The sequence below is a fragment of the Eublepharis macularius genome, chromosome 7, assembly GCF_028583425.1.
Source record: "Eublepharis macularius isolate TG4126 chromosome 7, MPM_Emac_v1.0, whole genome shotgun sequence".
Lineage (NCBI taxonomy): Eukaryota > Metazoa > Chordata > Lepidosauria > Squamata > Eublepharidae > Eublepharis > Eublepharis macularius.
Genome location: NC_072796.1, coordinates 70,556,367 through 70,571,043, shown reverse-complemented (window position 1 = coordinate 70,571,043; position 14,677 = coordinate 70,556,367). Strand labels below are relative to the sequence as shown.

General features: G+C 40.3%; 1 protein-coding gene across 2 annotated transcripts in view; it reads right to left on the bottom strand.

Moving 5' to 3' along the window:
- Positions 1 to 14,677, bottom strand: part of DLGAP1 (DLG associated protein 1) — a 154,533-nt gene that overhangs the window by 111,106 nt on the left and 28,750 nt on the right. For both annotated transcript variants that reach the window (XM_054985694.1, XM_054985695.1), the window contains exon 3: positions 3,116 to 3,293. In XM_054985694.1, coding sequence (XP_054841669.1) covers positions 3,116 to 3,293 — 178 coding nt within the window. The remainder of the gene's footprint in view (positions 1 to 3,115; positions 3,294 to 14,677) is intronic.

Sequence of the window (14,677 nt, the reverse complement as noted above, 5' to 3'; positions counted from 1 at the left end):
CATCTCTTCATAAAGCACAATAATCTAGATTTGTTCCATTTCTCATCTTTTTTCTTCTAATGTTGTGCATAGTTTAATGAGGTAGGTCTATTCATTTCTTTAATTGCCTACACACTAATGTCTTCTTCTGCCACACTTCTGTCAGTTACTTAAACACTGGGAAAGAGATGGAACTTGTTAAGTTACTATGTGGGCTGTCACTGAAATCAACTGCTTCACATCTATTTCCACCTTCTGCCTCCATAATGTCTTAGAATTTACCCATCTAGTGATGTTATGACATTCCACGCTTCTCCACTGCTGATACTGGCAATCTATGGTATGAAGCAAAGGTGAGGAACTGCAGAATATCATGGAACAAGCTATGAAGGGGAGCAAGGAGGGAATGAGACATGCTGTTGTGATTTTTGGTGCCAACAACCACACATTTTCCATAATGCCTAGTTTAGGTGTAAATGGTAAATCTAAAAGAAAGAACCCTGAATATTCAGCTAGGACCTACTAGTGAGCTTCTGGATCTTTTGGGTAGGTTATAAAGTGTTAACCAGTGATATGAATAATCCAAAGGGCTATTATATTATTTAACAGAGTTGAGACTTGACAGGTCACACGAAGAAAAAAGAGGCTGGCTTTTTTCAAAACAATAAAAAATAAAGTATTAGAAAGCTTTTGTAGAAAAGCATGAGTTAAATGATACAATTCAAATACCAAAGGCAGAGCACACATTTGGCAACAAAATTCACAGCAAGTTTACAGTATTTCATAGATTATGAAAATACAAATTGTGAATGTGATAAGTATATAATTATGTAGATGTTGGTTTATGAAAAGCTATCCATGGTCAATTTTGACCAGAATACAAGAATGAAATATGGGAATCAATGACCATAATTCATGTGAGGAAACATCTGGATAATAAACCCTTGACTGTTCTTCAAACTGACTTTTTAAAATGCAAAGTATGTTGCTCAATCTCTGATATAGCATCCTACAATTATTCACTACATTTATAGTACTATAAAGGGGGTGGTGGTGGTGGTGGTAAGGGCTGCAACTGACTCTACTCACTTCTAGTGTCAATCAGCAACAGGTACAAAGGTGGCAGCAGTTGTATTCAAAGACAAAATGGAAGTCAACCACTTAATAATCCACTATGTTGGACAGCCTGCAAAAGCAAGACTGAAGTTTCATGAGCACATTCTAAATATGCCATCAAATCACCTCTGACCTATGGTGATCCTATGAATGAAAGACCTCCAAAACATCCTATCATTAACAGACTTGCTCAGATCCTGCAAACTGGAGGAAGTGGCTTCTTTTATTGAGTCAAGCCATCTCCTTTTAGGTCTTCCGCTTTTCCTACTGCCTTCCACTTTTCCTAGCATTATGAACTTTTCCAGAGAATCTTGTCTTCTCATGATGTGACCAAAGTACGATAGTCTCGGTTTTGTCATTTCAGCTTCTAGGGAAGCTAAATGTCCTACAGACTCACAAATTGGTCTTAGTTAGCAGGAACATATTACTCTGTTCGGTCACTGAGGAAACCATGCTTTTTTCTGTTTTGTTGCTCAGGTTCCTTAAATAATAATCTCTCTCTCTCTCTCTCTCTTCAACGTGTTTTGTGCCAGCTGGTGTTAAAGCTTCTACATTCCACTCCAGCAGTGGGCGTATTGGTGCAGTAGGAATGAATTCATTTAGTACTGCCAATTTCAAGTATTTAGAAACCATGTGTCAGTCTCCCCAGACAGAGAACGTGTCTGAGAAGATTCTTTTAAAAATATTTTTGAACCAATTTATTCCCTTTTGACTTTTGAAGTGCAGGAATCTGCCTTTCCAAGCCTTTCTCTACTACCACAGAGGAAGGAGTCATATTGTCATCTTTCAAAAGGTTGGGGATTGACAATATGACTAAAGTTGCTAGTCCCCCAGTGGGGGCAGGGGATCCCCTGCTCCCACTCCCCATCACTCACCTGGTTGGTGGGGGGGGGGAAAGGTGCAGGAATGGGCATTCCGGGGCACACTTCAAGCACAACAATATCACTTCCAGGAGTGACAGCATTATGCAGGCCTCAAGAGTGCTCCTGGGCTTTGCGCTGGGCTGATTTGGGTCCCAAACAGGCCAATTCTTTAAAAATCAGCCTGGTGTGAAGCGTGGGAGCACTCCCAAGGTCTGCTGCACTGGACTATATGTGAGCTTTGCACATGCATGAGGACCTTCAAAGATGGGAGCTGGGCTCCCCACCCCTCCCATTGGGAGGATACCTGGTAAGCTTAAATATGGCTAAAACCCACCAGAAACAACCCCCCAAAAGATGTCAAGAGTTACCCATAAAATCTAAAGAATAAGAACCCACCACAGCTCCTTTTCTGCAATTCTATGCTGTGAATGTCATGTAATGTAAAGTCACTGAACATCATTTTACACAATGCAATTTTTAAAGAATGGCCACTTTGGGGTTTCTCTGAAGAGAACAGAGGTATATAACTGTTACAAAGAAAACAAAACAATGCTTTGCCTTAGTCATATGTAAACAGACAGATATGGGAATTAACATAGGAGGAACGTTTATATTGTTTGTTTTCAAGTGCTAGCAAAATGACCATGACAAACAAGGGTCTTTGTTGGGCGGGGGTGACTTGCATACTACAAGGACCTCTAGCTGGGTACACATAACCTTCGTTTGAAATTTCTGTCAGGGAGAGCTAGTTCCCCCATCCTTGGAGAGAGGCAACTTTTGCCTTTACTACAATTGCCTTTACTTTCCCCTATAAATGTAAAGGGCAACCATTCACACTTAGGAGAAAGAATTCTTGGAGCTAACTTTGGAGCTGAATAAACCTGACCTCTGCCACTTGTAGTCACAACAATAATCAAGAACCAAGCCTGCTGTTACAAACATTTCTAGGTTTCTTAATCACACTAGAGTGTGATAAAATGTTTGGAACTGGGCTATTTTAAAATGTAGACAAGCACTTCAAAATTTTATGTAGAGTACAATGTTCTTTCTTTGCTGTCATCTAAAATCAATTCAGTGCTCATACATACCCTATGCTCATTGGAGCAGGCTGGCAAACTAACACTGATCTTTCTCAGCTGCATTATCATGCCACTCACCTGACTAATAGTGCTCATGGCCCTCATGTAACTCTCATTCCTGGAACGGAATTTGGGAGAAGTAAGCAGAGCTGCAGGGTCAAGGCTATCCAAACTCCTATTGATTGACACTTCACTCACTGCCCTCAAGTAACTGTGGCTCCGAATCTGAAGTTTTGGAGAATGTTCACTGGATATCCTTGAAAGGAAAAAAGCAGGAAAAAGTCATTGCATCATATCTACATTTCTTATCTCTGATAGGCAATGACAATACTTTGTAAAATGAGTGGACAGAGACTCAAAGAAGAAGAAGAAACATCACAAGCATCCCTTGGCCATCATAAACTCAGCCCAGTACAGGAAGTGGGTCATGCCAGCTAATTTGCCCCAGTCATCTTCCTTTTAATTCCAAGGAGAAGCCTGTCATAATGGCAACATCTGTGTTATACTTATTGACAGCACAGTCCAAAGCAAGGCTTCTTGAGATAATAACTACTGAAGTGTCTAGTTGCATGCAAGTTTCACAAGCAGGGCACTAGGCATTCTAATTTAGTACAAGGAAATGGCAATGGTTACAGTTTTATAAAGAGTCAATAGCTGGAGAACAAAAATAAAATCTTTACAAAATTATTTTTCATTTTCCAGATAAGAAGAATAAACAGTGCCTGAAGTATGATACATATACTTCTGGTTTTTATCACTGCTATACTATTTTCAGTTTTAGGAGATGAGCATAGTTGCAGAAAAAGACATTCCAGAAAAATACCCTTAAATGATCTCAGTACAATCATGGAAATTAGAAGTGATGAACTGAGAGGCGAAGTACCTCAAGAAAGTTCAGACTGACTGGACTGTTATGCACAGAGCAAATTCCTTAAGGACGTCGAGGAAATGAAATATTTGCAGGTAATCACGGTGATTTACCTCACCCGATCCCTTCCTCTTTGCATAATGGAGGAAGTTGGGGGATTTCTAACCCTGTATGGAGACAGGAGATATTTGCAGGAAAAGGGCCGTGGCTCATTGCATGCAGAAAATCCCGGCTTCAATCACCAGCATCTCCATTTATGGATCAGATAAGAGGAGATGTGAAAAACCCAGGCCTTGCTTCTTTCTAACATGCATAGGACTGTACTGTTTGAGAAGAAAAGCTGTTCTCTTTCCCTTTTAAAAACATTTTGAAGTACCGCCTAGTTAAAAAAAAACACCCTACTTCAGAGTCACTTGTCTTGTCAAAAACCTCTTTATTGTTGTACGGCGTGGGTGTAGTAGGATTTGCTATAAAGCAAGTCACCATGGATTTCTCCTTTTGTTAAACTCAAGCCAAATGGCTTAATTTATGAAGTGCCTATTTACTCCCGCAGAGCATAAATGGGCACCTGTACTGGCACATACCTAAAATCTTTTGATCTTGGTGGACTAACAGGGCAATCCTAAAAAGAGTTACTAAAAAGACTGAAATCAATGGGCTTAGATCGGAGTAATTCTTCTTAGGATTGCACTGTCAGGCTGTTTGCTTGTATTACAGATGGTCATCCATACAAATAAAAGAAACTGGGCAGTATGAAGGATGTCTCAAATTCTTACTAAGGATATCACCAAAGGATTCATATTCTTAAACAATGCAACCCGCTCCCCCCCCCTCCCCAAGTTAAAGTAGAACACCGGAAGTATTGGAGAGTGTACATGTTATCATGAATGAAATAACACTTTTACCACCCATAAGTAAAAAACAATGTCTGGTAAAGTATCTTAATAATAAATGTGATGAAGAAACTCTAGGTACTTGTTGAAGGATCAGGGCTCAAAGTTCAGGACCAGGTGGGGAAATAAGTTGGAAGGTGGAGACAAATGCTTCTGTATCCAAGATGGTGATGTAGATAGTAGCCGTTGTGAGAAAGAGAATGAAAGCTCTACATGAAAGAAGAAACTTCAGGATGAAGCTGTCCTTCGCCATTTATTTATGTATTTATTTTGAAAATATATATGCTATCTTCCCAGAAACTTGCTCATGTTGGCTCAGAAAGTAAAACATTACAGCAATATCATAAAACTAACAACATAAGCACAATCAGGGCATCAAAACAACACAAAACACCACTTAGTAATCTAAGAGCCAAGCTACAAGTGATGCCTGACACAGGTTGGACACTTGTCAGCTTCCCTCAAGTTTTGATGGGAAAAGAAGGCATCCTGGTCTTGCAGCTGTAATGGAGAGCCAAGCTGTAAAACCAGGACGCCTACATTTCCCATCAAAACTTGAGGTAAGCTGACAAGTGTCCAACCTGTGTAAGGCGTCACTTGTAGCTTGGCTCTAAAATGATATTCATAAAACAGCCATCAGAATATAAGCAGACCACAAAAACAGCTTTAAAAGATGGGACCCCTCAGTTGAAAGTCTGGGTAACAATAAATGTTTTGGCCTGGTGCCTAAAGGAAAGGAAAGTAGGAACCAGGTGAGCCTCAAAGGAGCATCACATCTTTGTCTATAGTTTATAATATCCCACAAAATTCCAGCTCCAGATTGTTGAACAGAAGGGGAGTGGGATGGCTCCCAGACTCACCTACAGGGTCATTTTGTGGGCGATGCTAGCAGGGGGTGGGGCGAGCGGGGAGATGGTATGGCGGCCACCCTGTGGTGAGGGGCAGGGAAATTACCTGGGGTGCGTGCCCAGGACATCCGGCATGAGCCTCTGGTCTGGAGGCCTGCTCCCACCCCTCAGCACTTGGCCCAAGGCAGCATGGAAGGAGGACATGCCATGGCCGAGCAGATGGGAAATGCAAGCCATGCAGCTATTATGCGGATCCCCATAGGGGGTCTGGGGAGTGAGGAATGGCCAGTGCATGCCCAGTCAGGGGCTGTCAGTCCGCCTCACTCCCAGGTGGCAGGGGATGTTTCACACAAGGGTGTATAGCCACATGGCATCCCACTGGCTGTCATCCCATGGTTCCCCCCCCTCAGCAGGGGTCTGAGGGAGCATGTGGGTTATCGGCTTTGCAGGCGGATCAGCTGATGCTCGCATCTGTGCCCTATGCGCGCCTTCACTCCCTAAGCTGTAATCTCAATAAAGTTGAGGCCTTCTTTACCTCCAGCACTGTGTCTGTGTGTTTTTGTTTCCGTGCCCCCTCCATGCTCTCCTCCCCCACTTCGCACTCACCTGCAAATAACTCTATTAGCTGAGGCTTAGAATTTCTCTTGTTAGTGGGGTTCATCTTATTCAGTTCAGACCCAATAAAAGGACAATACCATCTACCGGAACAGGGAAGCTGGCAATCAGTTCCCTCAGAGAGACAGATGTAAGTTATCAGTGTTTATGAAGATGAGAAGCTACTTTACATCAAGTCAGACCATTGATCCATCCATCTAATCCATCCATCTGATGACAAAAGTTCAGATGGGCTCTTGAAACAGTATACATAGCACATTTGGATCCAATTTTGAATTTCAGATGGTGCAGCATGGCACCTGAATTTTTTTCTGCTTCCCTCTGTTTTGTGCTATACCAATATAGCATTATATAATGGAAAAAATGTACATAATGGAAAAAATGAGCTGAAAATATACCCAGAAATTGCTGTTTCATTTTGTTAAAGCAGCTCCCAGAATGCTGAACCAAATCCAGGAAACTAAATTGCAATGAGTCCCTCCCACCCCAAAGTCTGCGCGTTTCATTTTGGTTTGCACCTTGTAGCAGCAGGCAGGCACTGGGCTTGCCTCTTAAGGCAGCATCTTGTTTTCCTGAACAGCATTCACCAATCAGATCCCAAGGGAAGAGATTCCTTACATTATTATTTAACCCTGTTGGTAGGAAGGGGGAATGAGCACGAGTGCACCCCTCCCAGTCGCTACCCAGGAAATGGCATTGTCTCTCTGCCAGTCTGGTTCTTGCAAGGTGAGAGCCCTCCCTTCCTGCCTATCAGCTTTGGAAATATTTGGAAGGGAGACATCAATATAGGCTGCAAATCGAAAGATACTTCCCTGGGAGTTAAGCACTAACATTGGACTTACATCTGAGTAGACCTGTGTGGTATTTGATTTGTTTTGCTGTACTACCCAGGTACTGGTCTGTCCCCCCTCCTAATTAGGGCACTTGGGATCACTGTGAGGAAGTGCCATGGGGCAGGTGGGATGGTCTGTTCAATCAATTAAATTTGATCAAAGCCCTGGAAGTCTTCAATCATAGGCTGCAATTCTAAAGACACTTCCTTGGGAATAAGAACAAGGAAACGTGGCACCAAAGGTAATAATTTATTGGCACTATACAAAAAAAAAAAAGTGAACTAGGATTGTTTTTAATGCTGCCTCCCCCCATACTTTCCCTTAGCTAGCTAGTTTCTCACCATGTGCACCTGCGAAAACTTGCCTTCTTCAGAGTCTGTCATTGTGTTTTTGTATTTATTTATTATTTATTTATTTTATTGGATTCCTATTCCACTCTCCCCGCAAGCAGGCTCAGGGTGGAATACATCATTTAAAAACACAACCAACAGCAATAAATATACAAGTTATCCATAAAAATTCATAAAAACTTTACAAAAGTCTTGGTTAGTTATAGTGATAACAAACAAACAAACAAACACAAACAAACAAACAACCAAACACCAAGATAGCAGCAAACACTGTATAGCTATTTGTTTAACTTCACTTGGATAAAACCCATAGGCAATAACTGATGTAAATTTCAGGTACAATTAAGCTATTAAAACAACACACACCCCTAGCATTATAGCATAATATCATTATATCAAAAAAACGGCTTCAGCTAAAAAAAGACTGTAAAAATGAGTGGGAAAAATAAAGTGGCTCATTACAGTGCTACAAACAGTTCAGATAACATATCTTGTGACTCAAATGCAACCATACAACAAAAGCGGGAGAAAAGTAGTTTCACAAAAAATGGATCAAGCCTCCACTAAAAAAACACTCAGGACAACAACACTTGTCCTTTAAGATGTCTGAAATGAAAAAAATAAACCATTATTCATCAGAGTCAGGAATGGTTTAAAGAGCATGCCTGTCTGAAATGCAACTCCACCCTCTTTCTCCATCAGATACCAAAATGGATTCAGGAGCCGACCAGCAAAATAATCTTAGTCTGGGAAAGGTGCTGCCTGGGAATAAGGTATTTTCAACCACATTAATATAGCTTTAATAGATTATACTTGTTGATTTACTGTTTGTTTTCATAGCAGTGAATGTACACAGTTTTTGTTGTATTTTATATTGCTGTTACTTGCCTTGGTCCTGACTCCTGAGTTGTGCAGAAGAAAGATGGGCATATAAATACTGTATATAAGCAAGCAAGTATGTAAGTAAATAAACAGAAGTATGTGTGTATGTGTTATATGCCATCAAGTCGCCTCTGACCAATGGCCACCTTATGAATGAATGACTTTCAAAATGTCCTATCGTTAACAGACTTGCTCAGAACTTGCAAACTGGAGGATGTGGCTTCTTTTATTGAGTCAAGCCATCTCATTTTAGATCTACTTCTTTTCCTACTGCCTTCCACTTTCCCTAGCATTATTGACCTTTCCATTGAGTTTTGTATACAGCTCTTTAAATAATAATGTTTATATGTAAGTTAATTTACAACAGATATATGGCAATGTGCAATGGATCTGTGTGGTGGACACCCATACTGGTGAACAGCTCCACACTTACATAGCAAGGATGCCCAGCTTGTGTATCCTTGGGGCAGAAGTATAATGTTGCTATACAGACTATGAACAGAGTCTCAGCAAAGCATTCCTGGCAAAAGGTCATGCTTTATAAATTGCTGCTCAAACAGACACAAGACTAATTTCTGAAGTAACTACTTGGTAGTCAGATGTTTTGCTCAGTTACAAGCATGTGGCAATCAAACATCTAATGTGGATTATCAAGGCTAAGAAGCTACAGATATGTCTGAATAATCCCACGATTGTGGGTGTCCTTTGTGGGAGCCAATTACAAACACGCTGCCTAAAAGTACCCAAAGAGAAAACTGTTCTTGAAACAGGAACATCACACTTTTGTTCAACCTTTAAAAGCTGTTCTGTCTTCCCTCACTGGATTTGCAAAGTCCCATCTGCTCATCTCTTTTAACTGCTTGTACTGTCAACACTCAGCAAGCAGGTCAGACTTTGACAAATGCAGGATATGCCTTACAAGATGAGACGCTAGAAAGGCATGCAGGGAAGGAAAAGACAGTCAAAACAGAATGTAAATAAATGCCTAAAAAACAACCCACCAAGGTCCTCGGACTCCCCTTTATCAGGTAAAGCAGCTGCAAGGCGCTTCAGATATATATGAGTATAACATGTGTGGGGAAGGGAGGAGATGAAGGGCTGTTTGCCAGCTTCTTAAATTTGTTTTCCTGCTTTTCTCCTCCAGTGAATAAAGATATGGTGGGGAGGGGGTGATTTTGAGCATTCAAATTGCTGGCAAGGAAAAGGTTATATTGCCCTCCACTCAGTTTGAAACCACTTGCCATGATTCTGTCTGATAAAGAGAAACCCTAAGGGGAAAAGAATCACAGAGGTGCATAGGGTTGCTAGCCTCCAGGTAGTGGCTGGAGATCTCCCGGAATTACAACTGGTCTCTAGGCCACAGAGATCAGTTCACCTGGAGAAAATGGCTACTTTGGGTGTGTGTGTGGACTCTATGGATTTATGCCATGCCAAGGTTTTTTTCCTCCCCAAACCCAACTTTCTTCAGGTTTCTCCAGGTTTCACCCTCCAGATCTCCAGGAATTTCCCAACTTGGAGCTGGCAACCTTAGAGCTGCACATAAAGTGCATTTCCATCATGTCCCAGAATATCATTCTTAAATGTGTTATGATGAGTGTGGGTGGTATGAAAAGTTTGGGCCTTAAGCACACTTTCTAGCTGAGTAATAAAATAAATTAGTGAGACATCTGTGGAAAGGTGCTTTCTCTAGCATGCTATTTAATATATATAAATTTACTAAAGACAATGTAAAGGGAAGCATTGCATAATGGGTATGTAGAAGATGATCACTGTACGTGCCAGTGGCTATATTTGTTTTTAATGTTGGGCTGGTTCAATTGCCCAAATCTCTCCCATGCATCTGGACCATGTGCATATGTTCAGAGACTACCATTTGCTATTTAGTCATGCTCTAAAATAAAATTAGCTGTCACAAAAAGAAGACCAAAATTATTTGTGGAATACAAAGCCATTTAACTGGATTAGACCTATTCTAGAAATGATGGACAGAAGTAGCTGTGTTGCTGCTATGTTGGTGCTACATCAAGTGCACTGTTGGCAAAGGTGTCACCTCAAAGCTGCAAGGCTAGAAATATCCACAGCTTTATATTCTTTTTAGGAACTTGCTTCATGGTTTCTTTAAACTTTTTAAAAAAATTATGAAGATCTTTAGTATATGGACCCCTCCTATTATGAAAAATGTACTGTTCTTCCTTTAGTTGCTTCACAGTTACTTAAAACCTGTGCCACAGACAAGCATTTTCCAGATGCAAAATGTGGGAGACTTCTAGTTCTCTTTTTAGTCTAGCAGCATGTACCACATATGGTTTTATCAACCACTCTGGAAATCTTTTAAAAGGAAGATCACACTTAAAAAAGAGGATGAGAAAAGATCTCACTAGTACCTAATTACCTCAATTTTATTTAAATATGAAGACAATTTTTTAAAACTTACATCCAAATTGCGAGCTTAGTTAATAACCGAATCCAATTCTGAACTCAGTTCTATAGCCATCCAATTATGTCTGTGCCTGAGAATGTCATATCCTGGGATGGGCAATGCCACACAGGTGTGCTGTTTCACTTTTGGGAGGTGAGATTCCATTCTTGGGCTTTTGGTATGGGTGTGTAATACTAGAACCATTTCCAGATGGTCTTTGTGCCCTTCACAACATCTTAATGAAACTCAAATGGAATCACACCAGGCCAGGTAATTTTATAGTTGTATAGTTGAGTTTGTATAGTTTTAAAAAAGGCATTTTAGATATCCCTTTTGTATTTTTTAGAATACATAGTTCACTCAAGTATTATTTGCAAAAACTGGGAATAATTTTCATTACTAATATCATGAACTGAGATGGACTGACCCTTTTCTTCAAGGTCTCCAATTTGTCTTAATTAATTTTTCACTGCTGGGGATAGTTGTCTTTCAGATGCATGAGTAGCTATTGAGCATGTGGATAGTTTAAGGTGGGAAGCCATGTTGGTCTGCAGCAGAAGAATAAGATTTGGGTCCGGTAGTTACAATTAGAGATGGGCACGAACCGAAATATGAACCAAAATTGAGCATGAACCAGGCCAGTTTGTGGTTCGTGAACCGTGGTTCATCAGATCCCATTTCTGATGAACCACCACAAACTTTAGGCTAGTTTGTTTGGTTCATTTTTTGGTTCGTGACTGAAGACAGCCTGGTCCCAATCAATCATTTTCCTAGGCAACAGGGGATGGACTTCCTGCAGACCTTCTGCTGACCCGGAAGTGACCTTCTGCTGACCCAGAAGTGATGATTTTCTGACCCAGATGTGACATTTTCACGAACCAAAAGAACCGGCTCGCGAACCAGGGGCAGGTTCGTGAAAGTTCGTGAAAGTTTGTGGTTCGTGAAATTTGACGAACCACGAACCGCATGGTTTGGTTTTTTTCTGGTTCGTGCCCATCTCTAGTTACAATATCTCTTGCAATTCACTACATGAAATCCTTGATTCTTAAAGGCTTTTTCTGTCTGAAGAAATGGTCTACTCCCAATGGGTTTCCCAAATAAAATTACAGTGTAATATTTATATATCCTTTATGAATCATACATTCTCTATTGTGGCTTCCTTCCATAATCAGTAAAACATGAAATGATTTAACGGCTTCAAATTGTACTCTTGCAATTCATCCTTCAGGTTAGATAAACCAAGCTGCAATAATGGAAGGCCTGTACAGGCTATACACCATGTGAAAATGTAAAATTCTCTTTCTGATTGTAGTGAATCAAGCACCATAGGATATTCAAATCAAACTGGCATTTGACGTATTTTACAAGTAGATATAAACTGCTGGGTGTGACAATTGTCTCTTAATGTTGCATACAAGATCTGCAATATTGACAGGAATAGAAACTGGAAAATCTTCCCAGTTGTAGCTCTTTTCCTCAGTCTTCTAGATTCTTAGTTTTATATTACATCAAAACTATTCTCAATACAGGTGCTCCTCTGCTCTTTTTGAGATGTGACAGATGCTGGGCAAGGAAACCATACCTTGTGATGCTCCACCACTATAATTAACCTTACTCGTGTTTTATTTTATGGAAGAGGAAGCTATTAGGATTGGTTGGAATGAGAAGAACAAAATGGTATTTTGAACAAGCGGTACTCAAATGTTATCCTCCCAGTGTGATCTGGCCATGTGATTTGAAACGTAAAGACATGGATGTTGCAAAATGTCTAAAACAAACGTCTTCGAGGTTATTTTTTTTTAAAAAAAATAAGCACCATATTTTAAAGCCCTAAAATGAATGTCACTGACATTGTGTGATTCCTGTGCAACATTTTAAGAATATTCTTAAAAATTCAAAATAATTAATTTTCACTAAAACATCAGCAAAAAATGTGAGTTGGATTCTCAGCTCTCTGATGATGGAAGGAGATCATTCCCAATGTTCCCCTTCCTCCAGTGGCCCCCTTGAAAAGTCTATACTAAATATTGGGGGACCTGCATATACAAAAGACAATGTGGGATGGGAAGTTGTGGGAATCAGGAGAGATTACCCCGCCTTCCTTCTGTGCCAGCAGAAACCCTATGTAAGGAATAACTGGCTAACACTTAGCTCCCCCCCCCCACCATATTATTGGAAAGTCCAGATTTCTGGTCTCTGAAGCAGTACATTGTGTAACTAATGTGGTGTAATCATACCAAGTTCAGAATGGGGAAAGCTTTGTTCAGATCTTTACTCTGCTACATAGCTCACAGGTGAGCTTCTTTCAAGTATCTGAAAACTATTGTTTGTTTACAGTCAGAGAAATATGTAGCCTTCTCTAACAGGTATAACTTCAAAAGTTCTCCATGATGGTAGCGCATAATTAAATCAATTTACGGCTTTAATGATCTGAGTACTTCCTTTAGTTTTACATAGCCCTGACAAATGCAAGAGTTCTTTGGTTCAATTTTTAGAGAAGCCCATGCGGGAGCAAGAAAAAGAGATGTATCTTTGAAAGAGGATAAGAAGAATGAAGGCACCCACAGAAGTTGATGGGCAATATTTATTTATTATTTATTTTAAACATGTATGGTACCTTTCCATCTCAAATAGGGTCCTCTAGGTGGTTTGGGATACACAATAGGGTTCCCAATAGATTAGACAAATTTGTGAAAGATTGGTCAATCAATGGCTACTAGCCATGGTGACTGAAGAGAGCTTTCAGGTTCAGAGGTGATAAACCTCTGAATATCAGCACTAGGAGGCATCATCAAGGAAGCCCTTGGCTACAATGCGCTGTTTGTTGGTTCTAGAGCAACTTGCTGGTTTCTGTATGATACAGGACACTGGGCTAGATGAACTTGTCTGATCCAGCAGGGGATCTCTTATGTTCTTATAAGCTAGATGTGCAATCTTCCTAAATTATGTTGTATAGTTCTAGTAGCTTTACTATATGCATACATACCAAAATTCAAGATCTGGTACCAAGTTTGTGATACACATAGATTGCCCTACAGCCAATGCCTTTTGAATTGTTCTACACTAGACTGGCATCATAGCTAACAGTATCTTGGATTTTTCAATACATGAGCCATATGGTTTTCTGGAAACATTGCACAAACAAAGATGGTGATGCTTGGAGTGTCAACCTTGGGGGCAGCTCAATGAGATAAATAACTTGTGTGCATACACACCTGACAGGAAGGGAGACACGTGTGCTCATATCTATGTTTTGTTTGGAGGGAAGTTAACTAGCTGACCTCATTGTACTCTTAGTAGAAAAGGTTCCTTAGAAGAAGATTCAGTGCAGGTGTGAGCAGGAATTTGACTCATGTTGTGTTAGCCACTGCAAAATATTTGAAATAATAAGGGGCAGCCTGAATGCTGTATTAGTTAGATTACAGAATAAGACCGAGATTCCCATGCTATCTTGAACACATACATGGATAAAACCTTAAAGGCCTCACTATTAAAATTATTGATACTAACTAAGAGAACGAACTGTACTCTGGAAGGTTACATCTGGTTCATGTCTTGCTTCTACCACAGTCTCACTAGGTGTCTTTCAGAATGACACCTAGTGAGCCTCCAGCCTCCCATGTGCAATATGGAGTAATACTGTCCTGCCAATCTGGGATGTTATAAGGCCTGCAGACTCAGCCTTCATACACCTATTGGAATATGGCTGTGATAGGCTTGTTAACTGCAAGGTTTGTCTGCTTAGTCCTCCACTTGTAGCAAACAACAAGGCAAATCGTGGTTCAAACAAGCACAAAAGTCCTCCACTTGGCCACTGTGCTGAGACTGAAGATTAAACCATTGTTAAGAATCTTAGTTACTAGGATTATTCTGTTAATCAAAGTGTCCACATTTAATTGAAGACTACTATGTTTAATCTTGCTACTTCACAA